A 14,216-nucleotide genomic window follows, 5' to 3' on the forward strand; every position below is an offset into this window, starting at 1 on the left:
GGGAGGTTGCACGGGAGCTCATACTGGGATCTCATACTGGGAGGTTGCACGGGAGCTCATACTGGGATCTCATACTGGGATGTTATACTGGGAGCTTGCACGGGAGCTCATACTGGGATCTCATACTGGGATGTCATACTGGGATATCATACTGGGAGCTTGCACGGGAGCTCATACTGGGATGTCATACTGGGAGGTTGCACGGGGAGCTCATACTGGGATCTCGTACTGGGATGTCATACTGGGATGTCATACTGGGAGGTTGCACGGGGAGCTCATACTGGGATGTCATACTGGGAGCTTGCACGGGGAGCTCATACTGGGATGTCATACTGGGAGGTTGCACGGGGAGCTCATACTGGGATGTCATACCGGGAGCTTGCACGGGGAGCTTATACTGGGATGTCATACTGGGAGCTTGCACGGGGAGCTCATACTGGGATCTCATACTGGGAGCTCATACTGGGATGTCATACTGGGAGCTTGCACGGGGAGCTCATACTGGGATGTCATACTGGGAGCTCATACTGGAATGTCATACTGGGAGGTTGCACGGGGAGCTCATACTGGGATCTCATACTGGGAGGTTGCACGGGGAGCTCATACTGGGATCTCATACTGGGATGTCATACTGGGAGCTCATACTGGAATGTCATACTGGGAGGTTGCACGGGGAGCTCATACTGGGATGTCATACTGGGAGCTTGCACGGGGAGCTCATACTGGGATCTCATACTGGGATGTCATACTGGGAGGTTGCACGGGGAGCTCATACTGGGATGTCATACTGGGAGCTTGCACGGGGAGCTCATACTGGGATGTCATACTGGGAGCTCATACTGGGATGTCATACTGGGAGCTTGCACGGGGACCCCCGCACAGGGACCTCATCCAGGGACCTGCACACTGGGGGCTTGCACGGGGACCTCACACGGGGACCTCACATGGGGACCCCCCCTGCAAACTCCATGTCCCCAATGTCCCCAATGCCCCCCCACATCCCCCCCGTCCCCCCCTGTCCCCATGTCCCCCCGTGTCCCTGTGCCCCCCCATCCCCATCTCCCCCCATGTCCCCATGTCCCCCCGCCCTCCATGTCCCCCATGTCCCCATATCTGTGTCCCCATGTCCCCCCATGTCCCCATCTCCCCCGTGTCCCCCCCATGTCCCCCATGTCCCCATCTCCCCCATGTCCCCATGTCCCCCCATGTCCCCATTTCCCCCATGTCCCCCATGTCCCCATCTCCCCATCTCCCCCATGTCCCCATCTCCCCCATGTCCCCATCTCCCCCGTGTCCCCTCCATGTCCCCCATGTCCCCATCTCCCCCGTGTCCCCATGTCCCCCCATGTCCCCCCCATGTCTCCATGTCCCCCGTGTCCCCCCCATGTGTCCCCATGTCCCCATCTCCCCCATGTCCCCATCTCCCCCATCTCCCCCATGTTCCCACCTCCCCATGTCCCCCTGTGTCCCCCATGTCCCCATGTCCCCCATGTCCCCCCATGTCCCCATGTCCCCCGTGTCCCCCCATGTGTCCCCATGTCCCCATCTCCCCCATGTCCCCCTCCATGTCCCCCCCCCAGGTTCAAGCTGCTGAACCAGGAGGAGGGCGAGTACTACAACGTCCCCGTGGCCGACACCGACGACTGCGGCCTCCGGCCCAAGTTCGAGGTCAGCCCCCCGGCCCCCTGCCCCCCGGGACCCCTGGCCCCCCAGCCCCCTGGGCCCCCTGGCCCCCAGGACCCCCTCACGGTGCCTCCGTCTCTTCCAGGCCTGTAATTACCCCTGGAGCTCTACGAGGTAAAAGCCCCCCGGGGTCAAGACCCCCCGGGCACCACCCCCCGGGTCCCCCAAATCCCGGGTCCCCCAAATCCCGGGTCCCCCCCAAATCCTTCCCCCAGACCCCTGGGTCCCCCTGGGGGTTCGAGGGGAAGGGACCCCCCTCCCCCATGGCGTTCCCAGACTCCTCTATGCCCCCCGACCCCTCGGTGACCCCCTGACCCCACGGTGACCCCTGGTGCCCTCTGGGGACCCGTAACTTCTGGGTGACCCCCTGCCCTCCTGGTGACCCCTGAACTTTGCCCTGTGCCCCCCCAGGAGGTGCACAGCCCTTGACCTCTACCTACCCCCGCCCGCTATGACCCTTGACCCCTGACCCCCCATGACCCCTGAAGCTGCATCACAGCCCTGCGACCCGTGACCCCGCATCCCTTGACCCCTGTGACCCCTGACCCCCAACCCCCACATCACCCCTGACCTCTCCATGACCCCTGAAGCTCCACCACGGCCGTGAACCCCGTGACCCCCATGACCCTGTAAGCCCACCCCCCCACCTCCCCCCATAACCCCGACCTCCAGGACCTCTGACCCTTAACCCCTGCCCTTTGACCCCGCAGAAGGTGCGCCGGGGGCCGGGCCCCTCGCCGGGGCCTTCGCCGGCCCCCAGCCCCACGGACCCCAAACGCGGCTTCTTCGGCCCCGGCCGCTCCCACCTGGGCGACTTCACCTTCCTCATGGTGCTGGGCAAGGGCAGCTTCGGCAAGGTGGGGCCACCCCGGGACCCCCAGCGCCGGGGGACCCCCCCCAAATACCGGGGGAACCCCCAAATGCCTGGGGAACCCCCCGCCCCGCAAAATGGATTGGTCCAGCCCGGATGCCTGGGTCCCCCCCAAATACCTGGGTCCTCCCCAAATACCTGGGTCCCCCCCAAATACCTGGGTTCCCCCCCCCCAGATACCTGGGTCCCCCCAATCCTTGGGTCTCCCCAAACACCTGGGTCCCCCAAACGCCTGGGGAACCCCCAAATACCTGGGAACCCCCAAAACGCCTGGGGAACCCCCCCGCAAAATGGATTGGTCCATCCCAGACATCTGAGTCCCGTCCCCCCAAATACCTGGGTCCCCCCAATCCTTGGGTCTCCCCAAACACCTGGGTAACCCCAAATACCTCGGTATCCCCCAAATACCTGGGGAGCCCCCCCCAAATAACTGGGGAACCCCCCAAATACCTGGGGAACCCCCAAATAACTGGGGAACCCCCCAAGTACCTGGGGAACCCCCAAAACGCCTGGGGAGCCCCCAAATGCCTGAGGACCCCCAAAAAATGCATTGGTCCATCCCGGACGTCTGGGTCCCCCAAATACCTGGGAACCCCCAAATGCCTGGGTCCCCCTGACCACCCAGGTCCCCCAGCCCCTGGGTCCCCCAAACCCCTGGGTCCCCCAACCCCTGCCCCCAACCCCTGCTGCCCCCAAACCCCTGGGTCCCCTGAACCCCTGGGCCCCCAAACCCCTGGGTCCCCCAACCCCTGCTGCCCCAACCCCTGGGTCCCCCAGACCCCTGCTCCCCCCAACCCCTCTGGTCCCCCCCAACCCCTGCCCCCCAACCCCTCTGGTCCCCCCAACCCCTGCTCCCCCAACCCCTGGGTCCCCCAGACCCCTGCCCCCCCAACCCCTGCCCCCCAGCTCCTGCTCCCCCAACCCCTGCCCCCCAACCCCTGGGTCCCCCAGACCCCTGGTCCCCCCAACCACCTGCCCCCCAACCCCTGCTCCCCCAACCCCTGGGTCCCCCAACCCCTGGTCTCCCCAACCCTGCCCCCCAACCCCCTGGTCCCCCAACCCCTGGGTCCCCCAGACCCCTGCTCCCCCAACCCCTGGTGCCCCCAACCCCTGCTCTCCCCAACCCCTGCCCCCCAACCCCCTGCCCCCCAACCCCTGCCCCCAACCCCTGGGTCCCCCAGACCCCTGCATCCCCCCAGACCCCTGCATCCCCCACCCCTGCTCCCCCTGAACCCCTGGGTCCCCCAACCCCTGCCCCCCCAACCCCTGCCCCCCCCAACCCCTGCCCCCCAACCCCTGTTCCCCCCAACCCCTGCCCCCAACCCCTCTGGTCCCCCCAACCCCTGCCCCCCAACCCCTGGGTCCCCCAGACCCCTGCATCCCCCACCCCTGCTCCCCCCAACCCCCTGCCCCCCAACCCCTGCTCCCCCAACCCCTGGTCCCCCAGCCCCTGCCCCCAACCCCTGTTCCCCCAACCCCTGCCCCCCAACCCCCTGCCCCCAACCCCTGCTCCCCCAACCCCTGCTCTCCCCCAACCCCTCCCCCCAACCCCTGCTCCCCCAACTCCTGCCCCCCAACCCCCTGGGTCCCCCAGACCCTGCATCCCCCCACCCCTGCTCCCCCCAACTCCTGCCCCCCAACCCCTGGGTCCCCCCAGACCCCTGCATCCCCCACCCCTGCTCCCCCAACCCCTGCCCCCCAGCCCCTGCCCCCCCCAGCCCTCGGTCCCCCCCGCCCCCAGGTGATGCTGGCGGAGCGGCGGGGCACGGCCGAGCTCTTCGCCATCAAGATCCTGAAGAAGGACGTGGTGGTGCAGGACGACGACGCCGCCTGCACCATGGTGGAGCGCAGGGTGCTGGCGCTGGGCCCCCGGCCCCACTTCCTCACCCACCTCCACTCCACCTTCCAGACCACCGTGGGTGCTGGGAGCACTGGGAGGGACTGGGAGGGGGGGACTGGGAGGGACTGGGAGCACTGGGAGGGACTGGGGGAGACTGGGAGCACTGGGAGGGACTGGGAGGGGGGGACTGGGAGGCACTGGGAGCACTGGGAGGGACTGGGAGCACTGGGAGGAACTGGGAGGGGGGGACTGGGTGGGACTGGGAGCACTGGGAGGACTGGGGAGACTGGGAGCACTGGGAAGGACTGGGAGGGGGCGAGGAGGACTGGGAGCACTGGGAGGGACTGGGGGCAGACTGGGGAGCACTGGGGGGGACTGGGAGGGGGGACTGGGAGGGACTGGGAGGGACTGGGAGGCACTGGGGGAGACTGGGAGCACTGGGAGGGACTGGGGGCAGCGGGGGAGCGGGAGGGGGGACTGGGAGCACTGGCAGGGACTGGGAGGGACTGGGAGCACTGGGAGGGACTGGGAGGGGGGGACTGGGAGGGACTGGGAGCACTGGGAGGGACTGGGAGGGGGGGACTGGGAGGGACTGGGAGCACTGGGAGGGACTGGGGGCAGCGGGGGGAGCGGGAGGGGGGACTGGGAGCACTGGCAGGGACTGGGAGGGACTGGGACTGGGAGCACTGGGAGGAACTGGGAGGCACTGGGGGAGACTGGGAGCACTGGGAGGGACTGGGAGGAGTGGGGGGGAGCGGGAGGGGGGACTGGGAGCATTGGGAGGGACTGGGAGGGGGACTGGGAGGGACTGGGAGAGGGGGGAGGGGGGACTGGGAGGGGCTGGGAGCACTGGGCGGGGCTGGGAGGGGGGACTGGGAGGGACTGGGAGCACTGGGAGGGACTGGGGGGCAGCGGGGGGAGCGGGAGGGGGACTGGGAGCACTGGCAGGGACTGGGAGGGACTGGGAGCACTGGGAGGGACTGGGGGCAGCGGGGGGAGCGGGAGGGGGTGGGAGGGACTGGGAGGACTGGGAGGGACTGGGAGCACTGGGAGGGACTGGGAGGAGCGGGGGGGAGCGGGGGGGACTGGGAGCATTGGGAGGGACTGGGAGGGACTGGGAGCACTGGGAGGGACTGGGAGCGGGGACTGGGAGGGACTGGGAGCACTGGGAGGGACTGGGGGAGCGGGGGGAGCGGGAGGGGGGGGACTGGGAGCATTGGGAGGGACTGGGAGGGGGGGACTGGGAGGGACTGGGAGCACTGGGAGGGACTGGGAGGGACTGGGGGGGGGGGACTGGGTGGGACTGGGAGCATTGGGACGGACTGGGAGGGACTGGGAGCATTGGGAGCACTGGGAGGGGGGGACTGGGAGGTATTGGGAGCACTGGGAGGGACTGGGAGGGGGGGACTGGGAGGGACTGGGAGCGATAGGAGGGATGGGGGGGCACTGGGAGCACTGGGAGAGACTGGGAGCACTGGGGGGATAGGGAGGGGAGCACTCGGGGGGACTGGGAGGACTGGAGGGGAACTGGGAGGGACTGAGCGTGCTGAGAGGGACTGGGGGGAACTGGGAGGGATAGGAGGGGGCCACTGGGAGCACTGGGAGCACTGGGGTTCCCAGTGACCCCGCCGTGCCCCCAGGACCGGCTGTATTTCGTCATGGAATACGTCACCGGGGGCGACCTCATGTACCACATCCAGCAGGTCGGCAAGTTCAAGGAGCCCCACGCCATGTGAGTGACCCCCCCGGACCCCCAAATCCCCCCGGGACCCCCAAATCCCCCGGGGACCCCAAACTCCTCTGGGGACCCCTAACTCGCTCCTGGGACCCCAAATCCCCCGGACCCCCAAATCCCCCCGGGACCCCCAAATCCCCCCCGGGGACCCCCAAACTCCCCCCCCGGGGACCCCCTAACTCGCTCCTGGGACCCCAAATCCCCCGGACCCCCAAATCCCCAGGACCCCAAATCCCCCGGGGACCCCTAACTCCCTCCCCGGACCCCCAAATCCCCTGGGACCCCAAACTCCCTCCCCGGAGACCCCTAACTCCCTCCCCGGACCCCAAATCCCCCGGGACCCCAAATCCCCCGGGACCCCTAACTCCCTCCCGGACCCCAAATCCCCCGGGACCCCAAATCCCAGGGACCCCAAACTCCCTCCCGGGACCCCAAATCCCCTTGGACCCCAAATCCCCCCTGGGACCCCTAACTCCCTCCCGGGACCCCAAATCCCCCGGACCCCAAATCCCCCCTGGGGACCCCTAACTCGCTCCCGGGACCCCAAATCCCCCCGGGACCCCAAATCCCCCTCCGGGGACCCCTAACTCCCTCCCCGGACCCCAAACTCCCTCCCCGGGGACCCCTAACTCCCTCTGGGGACCCCAAATCCCCCGGACCCCAAATCCCCCTGGACCCCAAATCCCCCGGGACCCCAAACTCCCTCCCCGGAGACCCCTAACTCCCTCCCCGGACCCCAAATCCCCCCGGGGGACCCCTAACTCGCTCCTGGGACCCCAAATCCCCCCGGACCCCAAATCCCTCTGGGACCCCAAATCCCCCTGGGGACCCCTAACTCCTCCCCGGACCCCAAATCCCCAGGACCCCAAACTCCCTCCCGGAGACCCCTAACTCCCTCCCCGGACCCCCAAATCCCCGGGACCCCAAATCCCCAGGGGACCCCTAACTCCCTCCCCGGACCCCAAATCCCCCTGGGACCCCAAATCCCCCCGGGACCCCAAACTCCCTCCCGGGACCCCAAATCCCCTTGGACCCCAAATCCCCCGGGGACCCCTAACTCCCTCCTGGGACCCCAAATCCCCCGGACCCCAAATCCCCCCGGGGACCCCTAACTCGCTCTGGGACCCCAAATCCCCAGGGGACCCCTAACTCCTCCCCGGACCCCAAACTCCCTCCCCGGGGACCCCTAACTCCCTCTGGGGACCCCAAATCCCCCGGACCCCAAATCCCCGGGACCCCAAATCCCCCCGGGACCCCAAACTCCCTCCCCGGAGACCCCTAACTCCCTCCCCGGACCCCAAATCCCCCGGACCCCCAAATCCCCCCGGGGACCCCAAACTCCCTCCCGGACCCCCAAATCCCCCGGGACCCCAAATCCCCCGGGGACCCCAAACTCCCTCCCCGGACCCCAAATCCCCCTGGGGACCCCAAACTCCCTCCCGGGACCCCAAATCCCCCTTGGACCCCAAATCCTCTGGGATGCCCAAATCCTCCCCTGGAACCCCAAACTCCCCCTGGGACCCCAAATCCCCTCGGGACCCCAAATCCCCCGGGGACCCCTAAATCCCTCTGGGACCCCAAATCCCCCCCGGCACCCCCAAACTCCCCCGGGACCCCAAATCCCCTGGGAACCCCAATTCCCCCTCCAGAGACCCCGAATCCCACCGGGACCCCAAATCTTCCCCAGGACCTCCCCAACATCCCCAGGCACCCCCAACCCCCTCTCCCGGGGACCCCAATTCCTCCCCAGGGACCCCCAACCCCCCGGGGACTCCCCACCCCCGTGTACCCCAAAACCCTCTGAGGACCCCTAAACGCCCCCAGGGCCCCCACCCCTCAGGACCCCCAACCCCTGCAGGGACCCCAAACTCCAAGGGCCCCCCAATCCCCAGGGGCCCCCCAACCCTCTCAGTCCCCCTCCACCCCCCGGGGACCCCAAATTCCTGGGGGACCCCAAACCCCTGAACCTTCCCCCCACCCCAGCCCCCAACATCTCATCGCTCCCTCCCCCCCCCCACCATCCCCAAACCCCCAACCCCAACGACCCCTCCCCATCCCAGGGCACCCCACCACAAAATTTGGGGGGGGTGTCCCCCTAATCCCCCATTTACTGGGGGCTCCCTAAAACTGCCCCCCCAGGTTTTACGCCGCCGAAATCGCCATCGGCCTCTTCTTCCTCCACAACAAGGGCATCATCTACAGGTGGGACCCCCCCACACACACCCGCTGGTCCCCTGGGACCCCCCCCAAATTTTGGGGACCCTCCAAATTTCGGGGACCCCCCCTCAGGGATCTGAAGCTGGATAACGTCATGCTGGACGCCCAAGGTCACGTCAAGATCACGGATTTTGGGATGTGCAAAGAGAACATGTTCCCCGGGGCCACCACCCGCACCTTCTGCGGGACCCCCGACTACATCGCCCCCGAGGTGTGGGGGGACCCCGAAATCTTGGGGGGGGGGGACCCCCCAGAAATTTTTTTGGGGGTCATTTGGGGACCCCAAACATCTTGGGGGGGGTAGAGGTGTTGGGGGCACCCAGGTTTCCAAGGAGGACAGAGTATTTGGGAAAGGCAGGGATTTGGGGGGCCCAGGGTTTGGGGGCCCCTGAAATCTTGGGGGGACCCCGGAATCCGGGGGACCCCCCAGAAATTTTGGGGGGGCCATTTGGGGGACCCCAAACATCTTGGGGGGAGGTGTTGGGGGCACCCAGGTTTCCAAGGGGGCCAGAAGTATTTGGGATGGCAAGAATTGGGGGGCCTGAGGTGTTTGGGGGGCTCAGGGGTTTGAGGGGGACCCAGGGATTTGGGGGGCCCTGAAATCTTGGGGGGACCCCATAAATTTGGGGGCCATTTGGGGACCCCAAACATCCTGGGGGAGGTAGAGGTGTTGGGGGCACCCAGGTTTCCAAGGAGGACAGAGTATTTGGGAAAGGCAGGGATTGGGGGACCCAGGGGTTTGGGGGGCCCTGAAATCTTGGGGAGACCCTGAAATCCGGGGACCCCCAGAAATTTTGGGGGGGCCATTTGGGGGACCCCAAACATCCTGGGGGGGGGTAGAGGTGTTGGGGGCACCCGGGTTTCCAAGGGGCCAGAAGTATTTGGGAAAGGCAGGGATTGGGGGGGCCCAGGGGTTTGGGGGGTCCTAGGAATCGGGGGACATCCAGCCTTTTGGGGGCCCCAGGCATTTGGGGGTCCCCCTCAGCCAGGGGACCCAGATATCGGGGTGCTGCCCCCCCCCAGATCATCGCCTACCAGCCCTACGGGAAGTCTGTCGACTGGTGGTCTTTTGGGGTGCTGCTCTACGAGATGCTGGCGGGGCAGGTGGGTTTTGGGGGGGGAGGCGATTTGGGGGGCCCTGGGGTCCTAGGGGGATATGGGGGCCTGGGGGGCAGGGGACAACCTGGGGGGTTCTGGGGTGATTTGGGGCCCTGGGGTCCCAAGTGTGGGGGGGGTCTTGGGGGTGACCTGAGGGCTCTGGGAGCTTTGGTGTCTTTTGGGGGGTGAGGAGAATTTGGGGGGCTGGGGGGATTTTGGGGGTCTGTGAGGGTTTGGGGGCTGTGGTGGTTTTGGGGGCTGGGGGATTTGGGGGCTGTGAGGTTTGGGGGTCTGTGGTGGTTTGGGGGGTCTCTGAGGGTTTTGGGGTTTCTTGGTGGTTTTGGGGGCTGTGAAGATCTGGGGGTCTGTGGGTGTTTGGGGGCTGTGAGGGTTTGGGGGGCTGGGGGGATTTGGGGGGCTGTGGTGGTTTTGGGGGCTGTGGGGGATTCGGGGGCTGTGAGGGTTTGGGGGGCTGGGGGGGATTTGGGGGCTGGGGTGTTTGGGGGGCTGTGGGGGATTTGGGGGGCTGTGAGGATCTGGGAGGGCCTGTGGGTGTTTGGGGGGCTGTGAGGGTTTGGGGGGCTGGGGGGATTTGGGGGGTCTGTGGTGGTTTTGGGGGGCTGTGGGGGATTTGGGGGGCTGTGAGGGTTTGGGGGGCTGTGGGTGTTTGGGGGGATTTGGGGGGCTGTGGTGGTTTGGGGGGCTGTGGGGGATTTGGGGGGCTGTGGGTGTTTTGGGGGCTGTGGGTGTTTGGGGGATTTGGGGGGCTGTGGTGGTTTTCGGGGGGCTGTGGGGGATTTGGGGGAGCTGTGAGAGTTTGGGGAGCCTGGGGGGGATTTGGGGGGGGCTGTGAGGATCTGGGAGGGTCTGTGGTGGTTTGGGGGGTGTGAATTTGGGGACCCCCTGCCCCCCAGCCCCCCTTTGACGGGGAGGACGAGGACGAGCTCTTCCAGTCCATCATGGAGCAGACGGTGACGTACCCCAAATCCCTCTCCCGCGAGGCCGTCGCCATCTGCAAGGGGGTGAGCGGGGGCCCCCCCAAATCCCCAGGGGCCCCCCCAAACCCTGGGGTCCCCCCCCACTTCCCTCCCAAGACACCCCCCCCAAAACCCTACCATCCCCCCTAACCCTTCTCCATCCTTCCTAGGGCCTCCCAAATCCCCAGGGGCCCCCAAATCCTGGTGCCCCCAAAAAAACTTGGGGACCCCCGAAATTCCTGATGCCCCCCAAAACCATGGGACCCCCCCCACCGCCTCCTAGGGCCCCCCCAAACCTTTGTGCCCCTCCCCTCCTCTAGGAGGGTCCCCCTCAAATCGCTTTGCTGGGGGTGGGGGGGGTGTGTTTCCTGGGTGGTTTGGGGGGTGCCGGGAGTTTTGGGGGGGCACAGGGGGGGTCTGACCCCCCCCCGTGAACCCCCAGTTCCTGACGAAGCACCCCGGGAAGCGGCTGGGGGCGGGCGCGGGGGGGGAGCAGGAGGTCCGCCAGCACCCCTTTTTTCGTCGCACCGACTGGGAGCGCCTGGAGCGGCTGGAGGTGCCCCCCCCTTTCACCCCCCGCCCGGTGAGTGCCCCCCCAAATTCCTCCCCACCCCTGGAGCCCCCAAAATCCACCTGAACCCCTGAAACCTCCCCTCTTCCCTCAGGCCCCCCCAACCTGATCTGCACCCCAAAACCCCCTGAACCCCCCCCTCAGGCCCCCCAAACCTGATCTGCACCCCAAAACCCCCTGAACCCCCCTCAGGCCCCCCAAACCTGATCTGCACCCCAAAACCCCCTGAACCCCCCTCAGGCCCCCAAACCTGATCTGCACCCCAAAACCCACCTGAACCCCCCTCAGGCCCCCCAAACCTGATCTGCACCCCAAACCCCCTGAACCCCCCTCAGGCCCCCCAAACCTGATCTGCACCCCAAAACCCCCTGTACCCCCCTCAGGCCCCCCAAACCTGATCTGCACCCCAAAACCCACCTGAACCCCCTTCTTCCCTCAGGCACCCCCAAACTTGATTTGCCCCCCACAAGCTCTCCAGCACCCCAAAACCCTGCTTGGACCCCTCTGAGGCCCCCCAGCACCCCAAAACCCCTCCAGGACCCCCCGAGGCCCCTCCCAGACCCCCCCAGCACCCCAAAACCCCACTCGGTCCCCTCTGAACCCCCCAGCACCCCAAAACCCCTCCAGGACCCCCCGAGGCCCCTCCCAGACCCCCCCAGCACCCCAAAACCCCACTCGGTCCCCTCTGAACCCCCAGCACCCCAAAACCCCTCCAGGACCCCCCAAGCCCCTCTCAGACCCCCCAGCACCCCAAAACCCTCCAGGACCCCCAAGCCCCCTCCCAGACCCCCAGCACCCCAAAACCCCTCTCAGACCACTCTGAGCCCCCCAGCACCCCAAAACCCCTCCAGGCCCCTCCTCCCAGACCCCCAGCACCCCAAAACCCTCCAGGAACCCCCAAAACCCCTCTGAGCCCCCCCCCCAGTTGCATTTGGGGTGCACCCCCAAAATCTGGGGGGGGCAGGCACTAACGGCTTCTCTCTGTCTCTGTGTCTGTCTGTCCGTTCCCCCCTCCGGGGTCGTCTGTCTGTCCCTGTTCCCCCCCGGGTTTGGGGACCCCCCCCAAGGTTTGGGGTCCCCCCCTGCGGGTATGCCTGAATTTGGGGGGGGTATCTCTGTGTCTGTCTGCATTGGGGGGTGGTTTTGGGGGGTCTCTGTTTGGGGGGTATTTTGGGGTCCTTCTTGGGGGGCTGTTGGGGGGCTCATTGGGGGCTCATTTTGGGGGTCCTTGTTTTGGGGGGTTCATGTTTCTGTGTCCATTTTGTCCTTTTATTTGGGGGCTCCCCCTTTGGGGGCCTCTTTTGGGGTCCCTGGGTGTGGGGGGGGCTGTTTGGGGGGTGTCTTCTTTGATGCCTCTTTGGGGGTCCTGGGTTTGGGGGTCCCTGTTTTGGGGGTGGGTTTGGGGTCCCTATTTTTGGGGTCCCTCTTTTGGTGGGTGGTTTGGGGGTCCCTGTTTTGGGGGGTGGTTTTGGGGTCCCTTTTTCGGGGGTCCTTGTTTTGGGGGGTGCTTTGGGGGCTTTGTTTTGGGGTCCTTATTTTGGGGGTGGTTTTGGGGGCCCTGTTTTGGGGTCCCTATTTTGGGGGTGGGTTGGGGGTCCCTGTTTTGGGGTCCCTGGTTTTGGGTCCCTATTTTGGGGGTGGTTTTGGGGTCCCTGTTTTGGGGTCCCTATTTTGGGGGTGGGTTGGGGGCGTCCTTTTTTGGGGGTGCCTGATTTGGGGGTCCCTGATTTGGGGGTGTTTTGGGGTCCCTGTTTTGGGGTCCCTACTTTGGGGGGTCCCTGTTTTGGGGGTCCCTGCTTTGGGCGTGGTTTTGGGGGTCCCTCTTTTGGGGGGGGGGTCCCTGATTTGGGGGTGGTTTTGGGGTCCCTCTTTGGGGGGGGGTCCCTGATTTGGGGGTGGTTTTGGGGGTCCCTCTTTTGGGGGGGTCCCTGATTTGGGGGTGGTTTTGGGGGTCCCTCTTTGGGGGGGGTCCCTGATTTGGGGGTGGTTTTGGGGGTCCCTCTTTTGGGGGGGGGGTCCCTGATTTGGGGCTGGTTTTGGGGTCCCTCTTTTGGTGACCCACCTTTGCGGGGTGGTTTTGGGGTCCCCCTGTTGGTGGGTCCCCATTTTTGGGGCTCCCTATTTTGGGGGGCGGCTTTGGGATCCCTCTTTGGGGGGGTCCCCCCCCCATTTTTGGGCGGCTCCTTATTTTGGGGGTTGGTTTTGGCATCCCTGGTTTTTTCCTCTCCCTCTTTGGGGGTTCCCCCCTTTTTTGGGGGTTCCCTTTGGGGGGTGTGTGTGCATTTTTGGGGTCCCCCCCTCCCCAGTGCGGCCGGAACGGGGAGAACTTCGACAAGTTTTTCACGCGGGCCCCCCGCGCTGACCCCCGACCAGCTGGTCCTGGCGGGGCTGGACCAGGGCGACTTTGCGGGGTTCACCTACACGAACCCCGATTTCCTGCACCCCGACCTGCGCCTCCCGGCCCCCCGGCTCCCTCGTCTGAGCCCCCGATTTGGGGGCTCCCCGTCAGTTGGGGGGGCTCCCCCTCCCACCTTACCCCCCCCCTCCTACTTGGGAGACATCCTTCTGATTTGGGGGGGCTCCCCCTGATTTGGGGGCTCCCTCTGATTTGGGGGGGCTCCCCCACACCTTACCCCCTTCCTACTTGGGAGACACCCCTCTGGTTTGGGGGGGCTCCCCTGACTTGGGGGCTCCCCCCCCACCTTACACCCCCCCATCCTACTTGGGAGACACCCCTCTGATTTGGGGGGCTCCCTCTGATTTGGGGGGGCTCCCTCTGATTTGGGGGGGTTCCCCTGATTTAGGGGCTCCCTCTGATTTGGGGGCTCCCCCTACGTGGCACCCCCCCTTCCTACTTTGGAGACACCCCTCTGATTTGGGGGGGCTCCCTCTGATTTGGGGGGGCTCCCTCTGATTTGGGGGGGCTCCCCTCATTTGGGGGGCTCCCCCACTTAGGAGCCCCCCGATTTGGGGGCTCCCTCCCTACTTGGGACACCCCCAGATTTGGGGCTCCCCTGATTTGGGGGCTCCCCCACTTAGCAGACACCCCCCCCAATTTGGGGGTCCCCCTCCTTATTTAGGACCCCCAAATTTGCAGGATGCCTTTGATTTGGGGGGCTCCCCTTCACTTAGGAGCCCCTCCCCAATTTGGGGGATCCCTTTGATTTGGGGGGGGCACCCCCCTACTTGGGACACCCCCTAATTTGGGGGGGTCCCCCCAATTT

The 14,216-nt window shown here is 66.4% G+C and overlaps 1 protein-coding gene across 1 annotated transcript in view; it reads left to right on the plus strand.

Moving 5' to 3' along the window:
- Window positions 1–13,700, plus strand: part of LOC140644667 (protein kinase C gamma type-like) — a 35,459-nt gene extending 21,759 nt beyond the window's left edge. Inside the window, 13 exon segments of the mRNA XM_072847689.1 lie at window positions 1,581–1,668; window positions 1,769–1,781; window positions 1,784–1,797; window positions 2,394–2,540; window positions 4,296–4,469; window positions 6,035–6,126; window positions 8,269–8,331; window positions 8,419–8,557; window positions 9,370–9,450; window positions 10,359–10,466; window positions 10,864–11,004; window positions 13,299–13,342; window positions 13,344–13,700. Of these exon segments, the coding sequence (XP_072703790.1) occupies window positions 1,581–1,668; window positions 1,769–1,781; window positions 1,784–1,797; window positions 2,394–2,540; window positions 4,296–4,469; window positions 6,035–6,126; window positions 8,269–8,331; window positions 8,419–8,557; window positions 9,370–9,450; window positions 10,359–10,466; window positions 10,864–11,004; window positions 13,299–13,342; window positions 13,344–13,581 (1,342 nt within the window). The 3' untranslated portion in view covers window positions 13,582–13,700.
- The last annotated feature ends 516 nt before the right edge of the window (window positions 13,701–14,216 follow it).

Source organism: Ciconia boyciana, chromosome 28 (assembly GCF_034638445.1).
Source record: "Ciconia boyciana chromosome 28, ASM3463844v1, whole genome shotgun sequence".
Lineage (NCBI taxonomy): Eukaryota > Metazoa > Chordata > Aves > Ciconiiformes > Ciconiidae > Ciconia > Ciconia boyciana.